Raw genomic sequence first — 20,193 nt, forward strand, 5'->3', positions numbered from 1 at the left:
CAAAGATATTTTGTGCTGTGAAATGTCTGCAAGAAAAGAATGTTGATAATTTCGAACTAAAGACAAAATTCAATGAGTATCGGCACTTCCCTCACAATATCTTTTAGCACTACACCATGACAGCTTCTTGAAGAACCCCTTCAAACACCACACTAAATTGTGAAAATTCAAAATGCCCAAACTTTCGAATAATTTACCCATCTGCTAAATTTCCAGGGAGCCCTGTTTCCTAGTTGACTGCTCTCCTTAACCATTTCTATGCTAGGAAGTTTGGACAGTGTGTACAATGTTACGGGGTTTTTGAGCCAATCAGCATTCAAAACACACTAAGTGTTAAGGATGTCTTCTTCTTTGCGATGAACTCCCTCTAAAGCAATGCAGGAACAAAACACTGAGAATTTCCACAGGATGGTAATACATACTTACTATGCATAAAGAACAACACGTTACTGGCACAGAACAATACTTGCCCACATTTTAGTAATACACATTAACAACAGAGAAATGGGGCAACAGACTAACACTGAGATTCAAGCAAAGCAATACTCCCTGAAAGCCAATGGTAGAGTACCAGAATATGTACAAAATAACAGCATCAACATATTTCATGTCCAGACGAAGCCTCTTGAAAATAAATGGAATTGAAAAAAATATCGGATATGATCGTTGCCATAAACCGTAAAGGCCTACAAGGCATTACTGAAAGCGACAGGTCACTCTCAATACAATGTACGTTTAACAATTCAAACACTAACAGATATAATGAAGGTGATAGAATATGTCACTGGTCAACAAATAAACATATGAACCACTTTGTCACACTTCAAATCATTCTACTTGACACATTGATTCACAGACTAAACCATTCCTTCCTCTCCCCCCCCCCCCCCTTCATTCCATCATGACCACATATCTCTGTAAACCCATTTTCCTTGGGTAGCATTTCAAATAATGTAGCTTTGTGCAATTCATCCTGGTGCCTACGATTTCAAGCAAGATCACAATGCTACATTGTAAAAGGATAAGATCGTATAATTTCAAGTTAAGTCACTTTCTCCCAAACCTATATCAATATTTGAGTACTTAATATGAATCACTGGCATTATCTCTCATAGCCGGTAACAAAAGGACCTGAAATTTATTATATACATACACAATTTCTTCTCAAAATACTGGTATTTCCCTTAAAAATGATGCCATCTTATCAAGGATGTCAAGGTAAATGATGTTTTGCAGTTTTGTCAGGAATCACAAAATTAGCACACACAAAAATAAAGTTGTGTGACAACAATGGCATCACACTGACTGCCACTGATTAATGTTGGTAGCTTATCAGCATAAGGTAACAAAATGTGATGTGTCTTTCAGTCTTCCTATCAATTCATTAAAATGTTTTCTTGTAATGTCTGACAGTGGTTTATGCAATATCAACAGCTTCAATAACTAGACACAGAATTGACACTTTTCATTAAGTGTCCCAGTACATGTAATTACTTTATTCATCATCAACATTCCAAAACTCCATGACTCCTTTCATGGCCTCGGTTACCGGTACTTAAAGCAGATATTCATTCCCATGGGAGATCGACTGAATTAAACAAGGCATCAAGATGTGTGCATGGCTCAAGGAACAAACATCATAAGCGGAAAATGATGATTTCCGACCATTTTCAACATTTATACAGGACTTAATGTGAAGTGGAGCAAAACCTCATGACTGATGCACAATGTGTTATATTCTTCTAATCTAATGCTACAATAAATATCTGCTTCTGGCAAAGTATGAGCAACCTTTGGTTTTTTCTTTGTGGAGATCTAATTTAATTCAACATTTCATGAACATCAACAGATACCATTTTGACTATTGCTCAGAGTAGAGGCCTAAACAGGTGAAAGATGTCAACTTCTAAAGGTATACACAAGGTGACATGTGAAACTAGGGAAATATGGGAACAGATATGTATGGCTTCGTTTCAAGGCAGAGTGGTTTATTTCCATTCCTCCCATGACCTATCAAACAAGCAACCTGAATTGTGTATGCAAATCTCCAGATGTCTAATGCCCAAAGTCCTTGTGATGAGTTATTCACTCCAATCTTTCTGAAAACATCAGCAAACTTCCCTCTGCGATAAGTGTAAGTTGTGCATAACTTGTGCTAAAAAAGAGCATAATTGGCATCCAAATTTGCTTTACTTCCACAAACAATTCTCTAGCCCCATTCCTTCATAATCCTATCCAAACCAAAAGAAGACCCATGTCTATAGAGATTTTATACTGCTTTGCATCAAGACTCTTAACCTCATTCTGCGCTCACTTTGCAAGCAGCAAGTGTTAAACTATTTTTCTACAACATTCCACAATTATTTTGCACTTTGAGTGCATTCTTTGAATACTTCAGTACACATATTAATGATTAAGGCACTCCTTAGAAAATGGATATGTTTTACGGAGAAGAAATCAAGTGGCGTAGTTGCTTCCGGGAGTGACCGTGATCAGTGGCATCATAACATTCTTGCCTATGATTGACTCAAACTATAATCTAATCACATAGGCAATGCTTGCTGATGACATGTGAGAAAAGAGAAGATTAAAGTGGATTTGCCTCACCCAATGTACATACAATTCCAAAATTTAATCAGGCATTTAACTCAGGCACTCATATGTTTAAAAGAGTATGTACCTCATGTAAGTGCTCTACATATGTTTCTATATGAAATATTTTTCCAAATCTCACTTATGTGGAAGGACCATTCTTCAGTTGCAACTGCCTGTTAACAATTCTATTCTATAAAGCAATTTGCCAGACAAAATTTTTGTCAAGTTTTCACATTTTATAACACAATTGGAAACTATCTTCAACTGCACTGAGAAAGACAAAGACCCAGAAGAACATATCACCACCCCCATAATAATAAGATGTACTCTATCATATAAGATTTCTCTCCTATCTGTGATTGTAGCCATACCTCAGACACCACAAAACTCATTAAAAAAAAAAGGAGAGAGATAATTGATTGAATCATGCTGCTATAATCACTCCTATAATCACTCCTATAATCAAGTCCTACAGTACGCACTGCGCACTAAATTTACAAAATCACACTGTATGAAGCTACAAAGTCAGGCAAAATAACCCTATTCCTCAAACTTCAGTAGATACAGGGATTTTCTTATTTAACCTGTGGGGGATGAGCTGATTTTGCAGTAACACATATTTCCCATAGACACTTGCCAGAGTATACTTGTGACTACTGTAAATGTCAGTATTTTTGAGCAATTAATTTTTCGCACTGAGTGGCTCAGAAACAAATTCACAGGTTCTTGAATTCACACTGCGCACTTGCTTTATACTCCTATGTTGTAATCCCATTCACAGAATAAATAGGATTTGATTTCAAATTTTCACGCATGAAAATTGATGTGCTGTCTGATCCGTTCAAATGTACGGTCTGCACAGAACTACACTGCATAAACACATGCGCTCAAATGACTACTACTAGGGCACATGCCCACACTCTCACTCGTACCAGGGAAGAACCACTGACGAAGCCCATGATTTACCCCATTTAAAATGTGCAGAGAAAATTGTGAAGATATTTTCATGGTGTATAGAATTTGTAGTACCGCAAAAATACAGGAAAATCAATGTACCCCGAAACTTTCCACATTTACAGTAGTCTTCAACAGCTTAAGGGAGCAGCATAGAGCAGAACATGTCTCCTGATGATCTCTAGGTTCAGCCTTGTTCCAAATAAAACCATCTAGCAGACATAGTTGGTCTAATGATACACACATTTTTATCGTCTAGAAATTGAACAGATATTTCTAACTGCACTGCAAGCACTCTGGATGTCTTTATAACACACACTATTAGATACTTGTTAATTGCAAAGATGCTCTTTTAAGTTTTATTTCAAAGTGTTTAGTGATGTTTGATTTCTGGGTTTAAGAGAGAATTCAATCTACAGTTTGTTGCTGCAAATCCAAATGTGCAGTATCTCAACGTTACACACATAGTTTTGCTGTATGTGATGAGATTTCTCAGTAGTGGTGAATCATTGGAGCTACAACTGTAGACAATTCTATAATTCCACCTAGCTCACTATCTGTCCAAACTTGGAATGTGGTGTATATTCTCTCATGTTTTGTCTTCCCAGGGGACAGATTTTCAGCTGTAAAACATTTGTTTCAGTTATCCACAATCACGTCACATTTCTCTTGCAAAACAGAATTTTTCCCACCCCAAGTGGAAAAAAAACCCAACCCCACATCCATCCAACAGATGCTATATCATCAAACACAACAATTTCTAGTTGGACGAAATACGTACAAAAGCTTCAGGCAACGAAACAATACAAGCACAGTTCTCCCCCTGAGTCAATACATTTCATCTGGGAGTGAAAAATGAGCCCCCTTCAGCAAAAAAATGAATGAAATGGTTTCCGACGATCTCAGAGATGGTTGTGAGTGAGTCAGCCCTCGCGATGCAAAGTGCAGAGATGAAGCTATGGCACAGTGGTAGGAAAGAGATGATGGTGATAGAAGTTTAGCTGCCCTTCTAGAAAAGAAAACACCTCCAGGCACACGATTATCTTCTCCTAGGACGTTGTTCCTTGGTTGTCCCCGTTCACAGCGACCGGAGATCTCTTGCTTGCTAGCTCCATTGAGTCCACTCCGTTTTCTATCACCTGGTGGTACGGCCTCTTGGCCGGTTTCACGCTTTCACTTCTCACACACTTTTCCCGGTCGCCGCTGTCCAGGGCGACGACGGTGACTGTCGACGTGCTTCCATTGCACAATAACCTGCTGTCCCTGTCGGGTAAAGAGTCTTTGGGTATCAGCGGATGGTTTTCACTGTCCTCTGGAAGATCTGACAGCTTTGCAACGTACTTGAACAGAACCTTCATGAAGTCGGTTACTCCATCGTATCCTGTTAGGCACATTAGATCAGGAGGGAAAGAGAGGGAGAGGGAGAGGTGTCTGTAAGTCTGTAGCAGCCCATCATTGCATAATATTATGTAACCTGCAAACTCAAATGTGCTCAACATTGCTGAAGAAAACATTCAAGTGATGGTAGCGGTGCAATGTTTCCCTGCGGATTCACCCTTTGGTTTTGAAACGACTTAATCAGCTACAAGCATTACAAGAAAAGAAGGAGAAACTACAAGCACAACATCATAGTGCACTACTTCACCCTACATCTCTGTTCACTCTAAAACATAATAAGCTATGAGCTACTTCACTCTAAAATACAAAATATGTGCTACTTTTACTCCAAATGCTATCACAGAATGAAATTCAGTTATCTAGGTCGGATTGCAAATAGTGGCTATAACCTGTAAAATGACCTTCCTTAATGTGTTAGTTCTAGTGGTAAAATCACTGCATGATTGAGTGACAGAGTGGTGATGAGATGATATGAAAATATATCATCCCAAGTACATTCATCATGAAGGCATAGAGAGAAGTAAATAACAAACTTGCTTCCATTAACAATGGAATTCTTTGGTTTCATTTGAAAAGGCCTCTTGTCTTAAACAAATCATTGTAGCATTGTGCAGATGGCTGAAAAATTGATAGATTTGACTCACTGTGCAACAAAGGAAAATTTGTGAAAAAGAAATTGCTGGCCACATAAGTGACACTTGCAAATAAGTGTTTTTTCGTTAAAATGATTACAGTTGAGTTTTAGTCCTGATCTATCCACACAGCACCTTCTCTGGATGATTTTAATTCAATCATTCAAATTAGTCGGTTTACCAGGGAATGCATTGACATCGATGACATAGTGGATTCCTGTGTGATTCTCAACAATGACGTCTGCCCCAAACAGCGCCATCTCCAGGCCGTCGTGAAGACAGTCTGCTAGTGACTTGAGGAGGTCGGAGCATGGTTCCACCGTGATGCGTTCCGCATCTGTCTCATCCAGCTACCAACGAACAGGGAAAAAAAATCACAAGAATGAAACAGTAATATTTCTTTTCTCTCTGGCAGCAAACACACAACCTCAATATTGGATAGATTAGTCTTTTTTTTTTTTTTTTTAATACGTGATGAATAGGAGTACATATCGTTGCTGGGGTCACAAGACCTTGTATCTGAAATTTTGGTGAAAACAAATTAATGGTCAAATAATAGGTCAAGTGATGTCCTGGCCAAATCCCAACTGTCTTACTCCATAAATGAAGCTTACACTGCATGTCAAAGGAAAGGCTTTCCCATTCACGATAGTGTTTTGGCTGTCATGTTTTTTGGCTCTCCTGAACATTTGACTTTTTGTAGATACGAGGTCTTGTCTCCCCAGCGACGATATATGAATCGAGACAACATTTGTATTTTGCAATATCACTATTAGTTTCTTAATTACCATGCAGTCCTTCAAAAATGGGTGTTGATAAAAATCCCTTGCACCACACATATGAATGTACTGACCTTTCACAGCTCTGCATACATATCTCTAACAATTAAAAACAAACAAAGATGAAGGTACCCTCAAAAATTAAAATTTGCTGCACACTCATTCCTGAAAAAGTCTGGAGCCATTAGTTGTCATTTTATTTCTGTTGTTAACCAAAATTTACTGCTTGTGATTTCTCATAACTTTTTATTGGAAAAAAAGAAAGCAGATAAGAGACAACCAATATTTCTCGAATATGAAACACTGCAACATCACCCCCACATTTCCTGCTACATCCCCAAGATAAGGTGGTGGTTGGAAGAGGAGTTTGCGACAAACCTCGTTGAGGAATGATGTTGAGTTGGGCTTGGAGACGTCATGGCTATCAAAGAATATCGTCTCTTGACCTGACCCTATTGGAAGAGAGAGAGAGAGAGGAGGGGGTAAAGATTTAGCTCCAGTGTCTCAAGGGAGGGGTTCATGGAGGCATCCACGCCTATCATTCACCAATGCTCGCAGAGAAAACACTTTGCAATGATGAACAATGTAGGGAGCAGACAGTGTGTTTCCCTTGCAGTGTATCAGCAGAGAAGTGCAAGCTCATTCTATTTTGTGTGTGCCATTTACAAAACAACAACAAACAAACAAACAAAAAACAGATACCTTTTCTCTTGCTCAGAAGCAATGTCTTCATATTCCATTTACAGACTGCAAAATGCATTTATGACATCATAAACAGTGAGTAATTTCCAAGCAATTTTGACGATACTTTTGCAGAGCAAAACGCTCTGGTGGCCAACTATGTTGATGCATCATGGGTCAACATGCATAGGTGGTCATATTCTATACAGAGCATCATTGGGGATTCTTGAAATAACAAATTAAGATGAGCAGATTCTTGTTAGGAACATATATCTCACTTAAAACTTGACTATTGGGACTATAGTGTGACAAAAAGACACATACAGCTGTATCACTCACACACATAACCCTATTGCTGCAATGAAACCGTCGGAGCAAGTCAAGAAAATAACTACAGCCATAATGTTCATTTAAACTTGCTATATTGGTCAATGGTGTACTATTGATAAGTGAAGTCAATTCCTTTGTATAATATACAGTTATTAGGACCCTTGTATAAAGACCACCTTTACATGAAATCAAACTGTAATGCCTTTGTGGTATTTATAGATATGTTCTTAATGTTCATATTTTTTCCCCTTTCAAGTGAAAATGATTGGTAGATTTTATCCTAGTGCTGACATGTCTGGCTTAGTACTGTGGAAGAAAGCTGAATTTGTAGCTACTCTTCATAAGGAAAGGAGAGAAAAAAGCAAACAGACAATGCTTCTTGCCTCCAGTTGTGAAGTTTTTGACGGAAGGTCTCTTGACGACAAAGTACTGGTCTCCCACGACAAAGAGTTTGTGCAGCAGAGCGTTGTGGTTGATGAAGGTCTGTGCTACACACGGAGGTTTGATGTCTTTTAGTCCCGCTTCATTGAATATTAGTGCCATCTGTGTATGCCAAGATAATAAAAGGTGTTATTAACATAACTGCCATCTTGTGTCTGCCAAGATAATGAAATACATTTTAAAGAGCAGAAAAGATAGAAGGAATAGAAAAGAAAAGATGCACTCTCGAAAATTTGCAAATAATGTGTACATTCACTACATTTGATGCAAAAACAATAGTCATATACCAATAACAAATGTAAAGGAAGGCTTCACAATTCTGTTGTCAGTATTCAAGTACACAAGAAGTCTTACTCAAACCTTCCTACATTACATTTTGTATGAATTGCCTTTTCATGGGACATTTCTAAGCATTACAAACATTGAATTAGTTATCAACAATTTTACTCATCCACTCAAACCCCAGTAAATGTGGTTTGCCTACCAACTTTAGAGCAAAGCTTCTGCCAGTAAGTATATCAACCCTTTGTGTGGTCAAAGTGCTGACTGGCACAAAAAACCCCATTGCACTGTATACGGTTCTAGGGAAATTACCCCCTGGACAATTACCCCAGACGCTTCCCCTGACCGTAACCCTAACCCTAAACCTAACCCTATCACTAACTATCATTATCACTAACCAGTATTTCGCTGGGGGTTAATTGCCCTGATCCATTATACATACAAAGTCCCTGACACAGAAAGGGCAATTTGCTAATTTACTGTTTCGTGAGCAGGTAGGAGAAAAGAATTATATTCTGTTGTATCCCAATGGTAGACAGCCCCTCTAAAAATTAACTACAATGACATTGTCAAAAGCCTAAGTAATTACATACATTGTATAGGCCCATCAGTGTATGTGCCACACATGCAAAATGTTCATTTTTTTTTTTTTTTTTTGTATGTAGGGAAGTACAATTATGCAGTATCTCCTGTATAGGCCTATTGTGAAATGTAGAAATATCCACACACCTGAAAATTTCACTTGGTCCCAATATGTGACCCTTCATCACAAAACTAAAATGAAGTTGCTCTTCTAAATTTGTTTTTGGAAGGTTAGGTCAGATTTTGAAAGAAGAAATTCTTGGCTATAAATTCTACATACATGTATGACTGATCAAGATGGCATATATTCTTCACCAACTGAAATATGGGCTTAAAAATCCAACATTCAGCAACATTACTTTCAGAAATGAAAGACTATAAGATTGTCCTGAAACTTGGCAAACTAACTGAGCATTTCATGATTATTTCAAAAGATCAAGGCTACTGCTGTTTCATAAATTTTGTTTGACTTTCATGTTTACATTATCATGTGCCTCATGGACAAAAATAAGAGAAAAACAATGTCAGAACAAAATGGCATCAATATATAGAATTGTTCAAAAAAATTTTTTTTTATGCTCCAAACATTTGAAGATACACTACAGATGTCTTATTCCTTCACAAATACAAAATATGCTCTTCAATTAAATGTGCAACTTGTTGGCGGGGCAATGCTCAAATCTGCCGCCTTTTGATTCATGTCACATGCAAGGGCACATCCCCTTGAAAAGAAAGTAATTTTTCACAAGCTCCCTCCCCCTCCCCCACCCTCCCCTTTGCCCTTTCTTTACAGGTGTATGTTATACTGATATGTGGTAATAACACAAGGGGGATATTTATTACACGTCAGTATCCTTTTAAATGAGGTCACGAGCTCATGTTGTTGTTTTAAAGTGTGCAGGTACATGACTTTACACCGACTTCCGAAGAGGTCACCACAAGATACATCAACCTGTTGACAACTAGTCCCGAGCATACTCTGGCAGATTTCCACAGGAAATGTGTGTTTTAGCAAAATTAGCTTGTCTTCAATGGGTTAAGAACACTTTTATCATCATCAGAAGGATGAGGCCTCACAAATAAATGCTGATGTACCACGGTTGCAATTCATAAACATGATGTATAGTCATCCCTCTATGCACCCTAATATATTAAAATAAAATCTAATTAAATTCATCGGCCATGAAAATTACTGCTTCACCGTAGAGTGACCTCTAATGGTACTGCTTGTCATCCGGCATCAAATTACATAGAAGCATGTGACAAGTTGGGCTTAATTTACATGACTCAAACAACACAACAACATACGTAGTCCCAACAGGTAAAAACTACATACTCAAACCATATACTGTAAGTCTGTCATCATACACAGCTGGATTTTGACAAAGCCTTTCTTAAGACCACAACTCTCATATTCAGGCAGTACCTTATACCCCCCCCCCTCCCCCTTTACATCAGCAGTTTAAGAAACAAGAGAATGTCAACACTATCGTATTTGTGTAGTACAGGCATTTCCTTGGCTCCCGACTGACAATGTTTACGTGTAACAGTGCACACTAAACAAATCTCACTGCTGTCACCATGGCTGCTATCCTAAATACCACACCCTCCGTCCTCCCTCTCCCCTCCCCCCAACAATAACACAGCTCTCTGTTAACTGACCCTCACTGACCATGGTTGCATTCAAGCAGTAGAAAGTCATATACATTTTAGCATGTACATCCAGGAAGTCGATGTGCTGCGAAATTATATGATCTTGTCACTGATCATTAAATTGGCAACACTGAATTTCACTACACATCTTTAATACTTGTTACGGATGTGCTTATTAAATATCAGTCAAATCTACATGAAGTTGGACGGAAATTTCTGAATTGCTAATTTGAGAGAAAAAGAGAAACATCTACAAATGCATTGCCAATTTGAGAATCATTTCATGGAGATAATAATTACACAGCTTTAAGAAAATTTTACAACAATACCAAACAAACTATACATCAATTACATGAGCTCACACGAAACAGAATTTTCACTGTACCTTATAGAATGCTAGCAATGGAAAAGATCAAATCATAATTGATAGACACGTCACCACAAAAATGTGTGTCTGGGATTCAGTGGGTAAAAAATAGCTGCAGTTGATTACCTTGTGAGACATCACTGAGCCGTGAGCTTGGGAAGGTTTACAGACTGTGGATGAAAGCATGTGGTGAGATATGGTTGTCAAAGCGTGAAGTTAGCAGGATGATCACATTCACGGCAGTATTAGAAAGTTCGTGTACAAATCATACGTGAGGGACTTCAGTCAACAGAATTGCATTCATTCTAGCAGAAATGATGGTGGGTAAATGAAGCAAAGATAATAAATCATCATTTCACATATTGTACAGTAAACTCACATGAGATACATACATTAGCATACGGCAATGAATGATGACATTTATAGCAACCACTGAAAAAAAAAGACACAAGTTCTATTCCATACTATCAAAATCATTTTTTAATATGTTAAAAGAGTATACACATGACAATGCTATAACAGTGGGTAATGTCAGTCCAATACAAGTCATACTATTTATCCTGATGTTTCTGTAGTATGATAGTCTGAAATTTTTAGTCATATACACTGTACAATGTAAGTTCTTCTTGAAACACAATTGAAAGTAATCAAGTGTGATATCAACAATTTTTCTGTCATTTGTAAACGAAGATTGTTGAAGTGAAAGTAATAGACAAATTGACCACCACAAGTGTTACAACACTGAGAATTGTCACACATCGCCAACGAGGTGACAATTAAACCTTGTATCTAAAAAATGTCAAGTGCTCAGGAGAAAAAAAGCATGGCAGCCAAGGCACTATAACGAATTGCCTTTCCTTTGACATGCCACCTTCATGACGGTGGCTTCATTTGGGGGTTGGACAGCTAGGATTTGGACAGGACATCACCTAAATGATTACCTGACAACTGACCCAATACAAAGATTTTCACCAAAATCCGAGATACAAAATTTTGTCATCCCAGCAACAATATGCAAATAATATCATGATATTCAGTCATATTGCTCCCATTTCTTCAAACTCAAAACAAAGCCAATGTGTAATACTCGCACCAGTCTGAAGGTCCAAGACTGGTAAAAATCACTGTTGGGCCAGTAGAACTTTTCAGGAATTAACAAATTTACTGTTCCGACACAACCAGAAAAAAAAAAAAATAACATAGTAGAGGCCTGTCAAAATAAAGAATCAGGACTAGTGGCTTTTAGGTTAGGACCAGTAAAAACTGAAAAACTGGGCATCTTCTGGTATCCGCAGGGACAGGTCAGACCAGTAGAAAAAAAAAAAATGGGTTTGTGTGCAGCCCTGCTAAAAGGCGATAAAGATATCCTCAAAACTTACCTAGTGGGAAGCCTACATTGGCTTCCTGGAGTTTTTTCTTGATCTCCGCTTCTTTGGTAGTGTGAATTTCAACAAAGTTTGGTACTCTGACAACGTGGTGTGTTTCTGAAATTGCAAACAAGCACATGTATTGATACAAAAAAACAGTAAATTGTACAAACAAAAAGTCACAAAAGTAATTTTTAACATATTATTATCATCACTACTACTACTACTACTATCATCACTAATACAATTATTTACAGCTATTACTACAACCTCTAATATAACTACTACCTCTACTCCTCCTCCTCCTATCATTACTATTGCTACTACTGGCATCATTGTTATTCTGATAATTGTCAATATCATCTCTAATTCAGCAGCTGGATAAAAGTAAATAAAAAGAGAGTAACACACACACTGACACTGACATTTCACATATTTCTCATAGGAAAAAAAAAAAAACCCACATTAGTTAATGGTATGTGCGCATCATGGATCAGTGCAGTCACATGACCAATGCAGCCATTCTGAGTCGCTCACAAGACACCACATTAGCCCACTTTAAAGGTTTGTGGTGGACAGTCTATAATTTTTAGCAGTAATGTCATATCTACAATGTATTGCATTCATAATTGTTGTAATCATTATCATCGTCATTACTGCTGCTATTATCACTATAATCATAATAATTATCATCATCATAATCACTGGTCTTATTATAAATATCTTCATAAACATATGGACATAACAAAAGATGTCATGTCGGGCATGAGTAAAATGCATCTTACCATAATGAAAATGCATCTACAGAAAATTCTGCCTTATGCAGTGTGCATTATCTCCAATTAATTTACACCCACAAGGACGCCATTTACACTGTATAATGCGCCACAAGATTGAAGGGGCACACTGCACCACAAGATTGAAGGGGCACACTGCAAGGAGCTGCTGACAAAAAGGTATATAAATTTGTTGAAGTATAGCTATTCTTTAATATGAAAATTTTCATCCTTCAGAAAGGTTTGTAACACACATATTATTTGCAATATCATAGAATATTTTTACTACATGTAGCAAAATTCAGAAAGGAAAACTGTACACCTACTGTGGTTGCTTTGGAGTGAATCTTGGAGGACTTGGTAGCTGATGTTCCTATCCATCAGGTTCTTGACGGAGTCTAGAGGGTCTAAGACTATCACATCTGGGAAGAGTTGGATGTGAGTCTGTAATATAGGGCAAGGAAATATAAACACAATCAGAGCTTGAAATTAGTCTCTGCAAAGCCCAACAGAAGCTATCCTTTTGTCAAGGCCCTCACGCTGTATGGTGAAGACAGCCCACCCAAGTGGGGTTGTGTGAACGCTTTTAGAGATCTCCCTCGCATCCTTTTGTTAGCCCTTTGAATTACCGACTTTTGCTCCTCGATTTCAGGAGCAAAAGTCAACAAATCAGCGTGTCCATCTGCCTGGGCCCAATTTGCATACGGTGAATGCCTGTCAGACCTCCACTGGTGATCAGTGACGCATGTGAACAGGCCGAAGAATGCCAAGATGAAGGATGTGGGAAGCGCACCATTCCACTGGTCAACCAGAACATATGTTAATATGACTATTCAGTAGGGTTCATGTGTCATGAACAATAATGTGAGACGCCGATCTCGAAGGGCTCGGCTGGACTCGCTTTACTCGCCCATTATAGCCATCATATAGCGAGAGGGCCTTGACAAAAGGCTAAACAGACGCAGACTGGAAAGAAAAAGAGCCAAAGGAATAATGATGGATTTTGAAATGCTGCCAAACTACTTTGACTGGTGTTAACACTATCATTCACATCATTATCCTAGAGTGCCTCAAAGAGGTATAGACTCAGAGTGGTTGATTTCTATCAGTATCACATTGCTGACATCATGGTCCAGACAGGTTACTGAGCTGCTTAAGTCAAGCTCTTTCATACAAGTTGTACAAAGGTAACTGGAAGATACTTCAAGGCATTTCAGAAAGAAACACAGCACGAACGATTTGTATGCTTTCTGACAAGACACAACCAAATTAATAATAGACACTTATTATATATCACTTCTCACATCATTCAAGGTTTTCTCTGTGAAAGTGGAAACATTTAACTGCAGATAAAACATGGAATTCTTACACGATTATTGGGTCAATCCACGTCAAATCATCCAATTTTCAGAAAAGTTGTCACCCGACCCCCTCCGATTTTCTTTAAAATCGCACCAAATGGTCCCCAAAGTGTCTGACGGAAAATCCCAAAATATTTTGCCCCAAGGTCAATTGGTTGCTAAGATACAGCCTCACATAGCAACCGGTGCGCATTCCAAAATATTAGTTAAAAGAAAATTAGGCATTTTTGATTGACTGTTTTAGCATGGATATTAATGCAAAAATGTTCATTATCTGGAAATTGAGAGAACTTTATAGTCTTTGAAAGAAAACTTACTGTGACGCGAAATTGACTTTTCGTTAACGTGCACGAGGTCACCGAAAATGGTGTTAAATGTTAATTTTGAAAATTTTAATGCATATTTAGAGGCTAATATCTTCCACATTTCATCACCTTAGGTTCTAAAATATTAGGCTGTTGAAGGCTTTGACTTGCTCAGTAATTTTGAAAAAAATCAGCGCATTCATGCGCACCGTTTTTACGGAGAGCGCCCTCAAAGTTGACAAAAATGAAAAATGTGCCAAATTCAAGGTCACGGATCACCCTTCGTCCCACCTAGGAATGGCATCAATTTTTGCGTATTGATAGACATTCACCTATATTATCTTGGGTTACCAAAGAAATTTTGCTACCGAAATGTTCAATGGCAAATTTACCCCACCGAAAATGGTCGTAAACGGCCAAATTTCCATGTAATATCACATATTGGGTTTAGAGGACATTTCAAATGTCCACACTTTCAAGATGAAAAGCACTAGCCCTGTGATATTTGCAGTAGGCATAGTCTGTTATACATATTTCAGTAATATATACCACAAAACACTTTTATTACTTAATAATGACCTTGAAATTTAATCCAAAATTTGATAAAAACAATAAAATTGCTCCATTTTCCTCATTGCACTGCATATAAATACGTGTTTTGAAAGACATTTCACAGAGCAATATTTCAAGAACTATGAAAGCTGAAAGCCTACCTTATTAAGGTTCTAAAGTATTTGTGCTCTTCTTTCAGATTTAGTGTCAATTTGATCATGAATGTTTTACCCTTGACCTTGAAGCCCTTCTAAAAATAGCTGTAAATTTGTTAACTACAAATTACACACACGACAGGTGTATTATGGCATGATAATACTTGTGAGTCTTTCACAAACACAAAAGCTTTTTATGGTGTAAATGTATATACTGGAATTCATCTACGCTCATGCTTGCAAGATATGTTACAATTAATAACTTTGTTCTGACAATGACCCTCAATTTATGACCTTCAAAATCATGAGAAATGCCTATTCCTCTCCATAAAGACCTGTATTTTTTGTACTGAATAATAGTCGATAATATGGACGTTGCGCCCAACATAATATAGATCCTTATTCTAGCCTGTGAAACGCACATTAAAAGGACTGAGAGTCTTCTTTTTCAGGGGATTTGTTCTGTACCTTATGAAAACTTCCAAAATCATTTCAATTCTTATGTATTTTCTTGTTTTTGGAATTTCTTATGTATTTCTTTGTTTTTCATTTTGTAAAGCATGACTGTGTTTTCTTTTATTGGAAATTGTCACGGGCCACTTTTCTACCATAACCAGAATAAAATTAATCAAAGTGATAGATTGTAAAAATGGTCAAGTTTTTATGAGTTTTCAAACAAAGCACTGTTTTCCATAGGAAATGCACACAAAATCACAAAATATTACTGTCCCCTTTTTTTGATTGAAATTGAGGGTCATTGTCAGAACAAAGTTATTAATTGTAACATATCTTGCAAGCATGTGTAGATTAATTCCAGTATATACATTTACACCATAAAAAGCTTTTGTGTTTGTGAAAGAATCACAAGTATAATTATCATGCCATAATACACCTGTCGTGTGTGTAATTTGTAGTTAACAAATTTACAGCTATTTTTAGAAGGGCTTCAAGGTCAAGGGTAAAACATTCATGATCAAATTGACACTAAATCTGAAAGAAGAGCACAAATACTTTAGAACCTTAATAAGGTAGGCTTTCAGCTTTCATAATTCTTGAAATATTGCTCTGTGAAATGTCTTTCAAAACACGTATTTATATGCAGTGCAATGAGGAAAATGGAGCAATTTTATTGTTTTTATCAAATTTTGGATTAAATTTCAAGGTCATTATTAAGTAATAAAAGGGTTTTGTGGTATATATTACTGAAATATGTATAACAGACTATGCCTACTGCAAATATCACAGGGCTAGTGCTTTTCATCTTGAAAGTGTGGACATTTGAAATGTCCTCTAAACCCAATATGTGATATTACATGGAAATTTGGCCGTTTACGACCATTTTCGGTGGGGTAAATTTGCCATTGAACATTTCGGTAGCAAAATTTCTTTGGTAACCCAAGATAATATAGGTAAATGTCTATCAATACACAAAAATTGATGCCATTCCTAGGTGGGACGAAGGGTGATCCGTGACCTTGAATTTGGCACATTTTTCATTTTTGTCAACTTTGAGGGCGCTCTCCGTAAAAACAGTGCGCAAGAATGCGCTGATTTTTTTCAAAATTACTGAGCAAGTCAAAGCCTTCAACAGCCTAATATTTTAGAACCTAAGGTGATGAAATGTGGAAGATATTAGCCTCTAAATATACATTAAAATTTTCAAAATTAACATTTAACACCATTTTCGGTGACCTCGTGCACGTTAACGAAAAGTCAATTTCGCGTCACAGTAAGTTTTTCTTGCAAAGACTATAAAGTTCTCTCAATTTCCAGATAACGAACATTTTTGCATTAATATCCATGCTAAAACAGTCAATCAACTAGAAATGTCGCTTTGGCGACTGGTATGCCTCCGCCATAATGCATGATTTTCCCAATAGGTCTAGATAGTACATGTGGACAATGTGTGATTACATTTTCACAAAATTGGCAAAATATTGAAATGACAAGTTTGTCACAAATGTGTTGAATGTTCACCTTCCTTGACCTAGGTTTAATTGGATGAATAGGAGAGCATGTATCTAGGGATTTAAGGACTTTAACTCGACTTTGATCCATTCATACATTTAGGCATTGAGTAATTTTCAAGGTACAGGTGTGGAGAAAAAGTGCAATTTCTGAATTGAATAGTAAATTGTTACCATTTTCATCTGGCCCTTGACCCTAAAATTCATAAGATAATCACTTTCAGGTAGAACATGCATAATATGTACTAAGTTTCAAGATAACTTGAGCCACTTCCGAGATATGGAGGAAAAAGTTAGTTCAGCACTTTCACTTGATCTTTGTTCTTTTGACCTTTGAGGCAAAAAAAGAAGAAAAAAAAACTTTCCAGAGAATTTCTATTAGGTTACACATGTATGCATACACCAAGTGTAAAAAAAATAACCCTGCTGGCATTGCATGATAGGAGGGAAAAAGTACAATTTTGAAGTGTTGCACTTGACCTTTGACCCCTGACCTTTCACCCCATGAACCCTACATTCTCTAGATAATCACTTCCAGTCAGTATATGTATATACTATGTTCCATGAAGATACCTTGAACAATTTTCCAAGGTATGGAGAAAAAAAAAAGAAGTTTTAATATTTTTACTTGACCTTTTGACCTTTGACCTCATGACCCAAACTTTCACCAGAGAATCTTAATTGGGTAATACATGTATACACTAAGTTTTAAGAAAATATCTTCAGGCATTCAATAGATATGGTGGAAATAGTGAAATTTTATGTATTTGACCCTGACCTTTTGACCTTTGACCTTTGACCTCATGACCCAAACGTTCACCAGAGAATCTTAATTGGGTAATACATGTATACACTAAGTTTCAAGAAAATATCTTCAGGCATTCAATAGATATGGTGGAAATAGTGAAATTTTATGTATTTGACCTTGACCTTTTGACCTTTGACCTTAAGCATGTGCACCCAAAAGTTGATAGGCACAACTTCACCCCCTAATACACATACATGCCAAGTTTCATTAGGATACCTCAACAGGTTTTGATAGTTACCTTGTCCACAAAATTCATTACGGACGGACGGAAGGACGGACGGACGGACGGACGGACGGACGGACAACCCGAAAACATAATGCCTCCGGCACCACTTCGTGGCGGAGGCATAAAAATGCCTAATTTTCTTTTAACTAATATTTTGGAATGCGCACCGGTTGCTATGTGAGGCTGTATCTTAGCAACCAATTGACCTTGGGGCAAAATATTTTGGGATTTTCCGTCAGACACTTTGGGGAACATTTGGTGCGATTTTTAAGAAAATCGGAGGGGGTCGGGTGACAAGCACTGGATGATTTGACATGGATTGACCCTATTCCTTCTTGTGGCTGGGTACAATATTGTTCTATCACACCTTCTACTATTTATTCTCAGTGTAACATATGGGAGAATACTAAATTCTTTCTATACTGGAGTTATTTACTCATACATAAATGTTTGTACTAGGTACAAAATTTCCAAAAGCCTCAAAATTCCTTTAAATTGATGAATGATTCTAAATTGGTAACAACATCTGATGAGGTTAAGGTTCTTGTTTTTATCTTAAATGACAACATTTCATGAATTAATTTCTGATTTTGTAGAACGTAACCAATGCTAGCAAATCTACTACCAGTTTTGGATATGCAGATAAATTCAGAGTTGCTAATTTAATGAGGAAATGACAATAATATCTACAGCAAAATTACTCCAAGATTTGATGAATTTTACATGAGCAGCTAAGGAAAAAACAAACAAAGCAAAACCATAAATACATAAGAACAGGGAGCAATTTGCTGATCACAATAAATTTGATAAAAAAAAAAAAAAAATAGATACAGTTCCATACCCAAACTACCGATACTACCAGTACACAAACATTATATCTGATGGTTCCCAGAGATACTGTAAAGCAAAAAATTTTCACAGCATTACATTTTTGTAACTTAGAGCCGGCGGCATTTTTTCAGCATCAAATCTTTACAACTTGCCACCGCTTTTCAATGCAGTGTAGACAAGAACAATTATGTGCATTTTAATTTCACATATATCTTGGTTTTGTGAAATTCACAAAATTGAAATGCACTTGAACATTTCTGGTTTTACAGTACAGTAGACTCCCGTTATAACAAAGTCCTCAGAATCGGCAGTTTTCTTTCGTTATATTGAAATTTCGTTATAACCCACGAAGTAAAACAATAAAAATCATAGGGAGGACAATGTTGCGGCCTTAATTTGCATTTCATTATAACCGTGTTTGTTATAATGGGAGTGCACTGTATGTCAATATGAATTAATAAAGACAAATTGAAAGAGCGCCCTCTATCTTTAATGGACTTCCATCCCCATACAAGGAAGGGGGGGGGGGGGGGGGGAACCTCTCCATGAGTGAAACCTCTCTGGGCTTCGACATACTAGCCCAGTATCTGATTCACATTCCATCAGACCCAGGTCATGTATCACCCATGAGCTTACATGGTTGCAGTTTGTACTTAGCATACCTTGCAGAGTAATTAAAGGCCCACTCCATTGAAGGGGGTGGGCTCATAGTCTTTGTTCAAGGGACTCTGATACTTTTATGAAACTTCAGGACATTAATGACTGATTGTTACTCTTAATGTTGGCAACAAGCATTAAAAGGATAAATAACTGATAAACATTGTTTATCTAGATATCAACCGATCCAATTGACTTCTAATTATCTGCAAAACCAGCACATATACCGTACTACAGGTCATATGGAATTCAAAAGTCATAACATTAATTTCTTATTTCATGATATGAATAACTACACGTACATGTACCTTAAAATTTTGAACTTTTTTTCACTTTTGATACTTCTGATACTTGGTCCCTGATACCACTGATGCCAGAAACTAGAGCATGATTACATACCTTCCTATCATGCATAGTAAAACACCCATTCCCCACCCCTTCCAAATAGGAAAAAAAAAAAACTACTTTAAACAGTGAATGTATACACAATAGTA

The 20,193-nt window shown here is 37.2% G+C and overlaps 1 protein-coding gene across 1 annotated transcript in view; it reads right to left on the reverse strand.

The window, feature by feature from the left end:
- Window positions 1–3,064: 3,064 nt before the first annotated feature.
- LOC140236716 (inositol-tetrakisphosphate 1-kinase-like) overlaps window positions 3,065–20,193 on the reverse strand; it is a 33,410-nt gene continuing 16,281 nt past the window's right edge. The window contains exons 4-10 of the mRNA XM_072316643.1: window positions 13,164–13,281; window positions 12,074–12,178; window positions 10,821–10,864; window positions 7,753–7,912; window positions 6,737–6,810; window positions 5,761–5,929; window positions 3,065–4,930 (exon numbers count right to left, since the gene is read on the reverse strand). Of these exons, the coding sequence (XP_072172744.1) occupies window positions 4,599–4,930; window positions 5,761–5,929; window positions 6,737–6,810; window positions 7,753–7,912; window positions 10,821–10,864; window positions 12,074–12,178; window positions 13,164–13,281 (1,002 nt within the window). The 3' untranslated portion in view covers window positions 3,065–4,598. The remainder of the gene's footprint in view (window positions 4,931–5,760; window positions 5,930–6,736; window positions 6,811–7,752; window positions 7,913–10,820; window positions 10,865–12,073; window positions 12,179–13,163; window positions 13,282–20,193) is intronic.

Source organism: Diadema setosum, chromosome 1, assembly GCF_964275005.1.
Source record: "Diadema setosum chromosome 1, eeDiaSeto1, whole genome shotgun sequence".
In the NCBI taxonomy this organism is placed as follows: domain Eukaryota; kingdom Metazoa; phylum Echinodermata; class Echinoidea; order Diadematoida; family Diadematidae; genus Diadema; species Diadema setosum.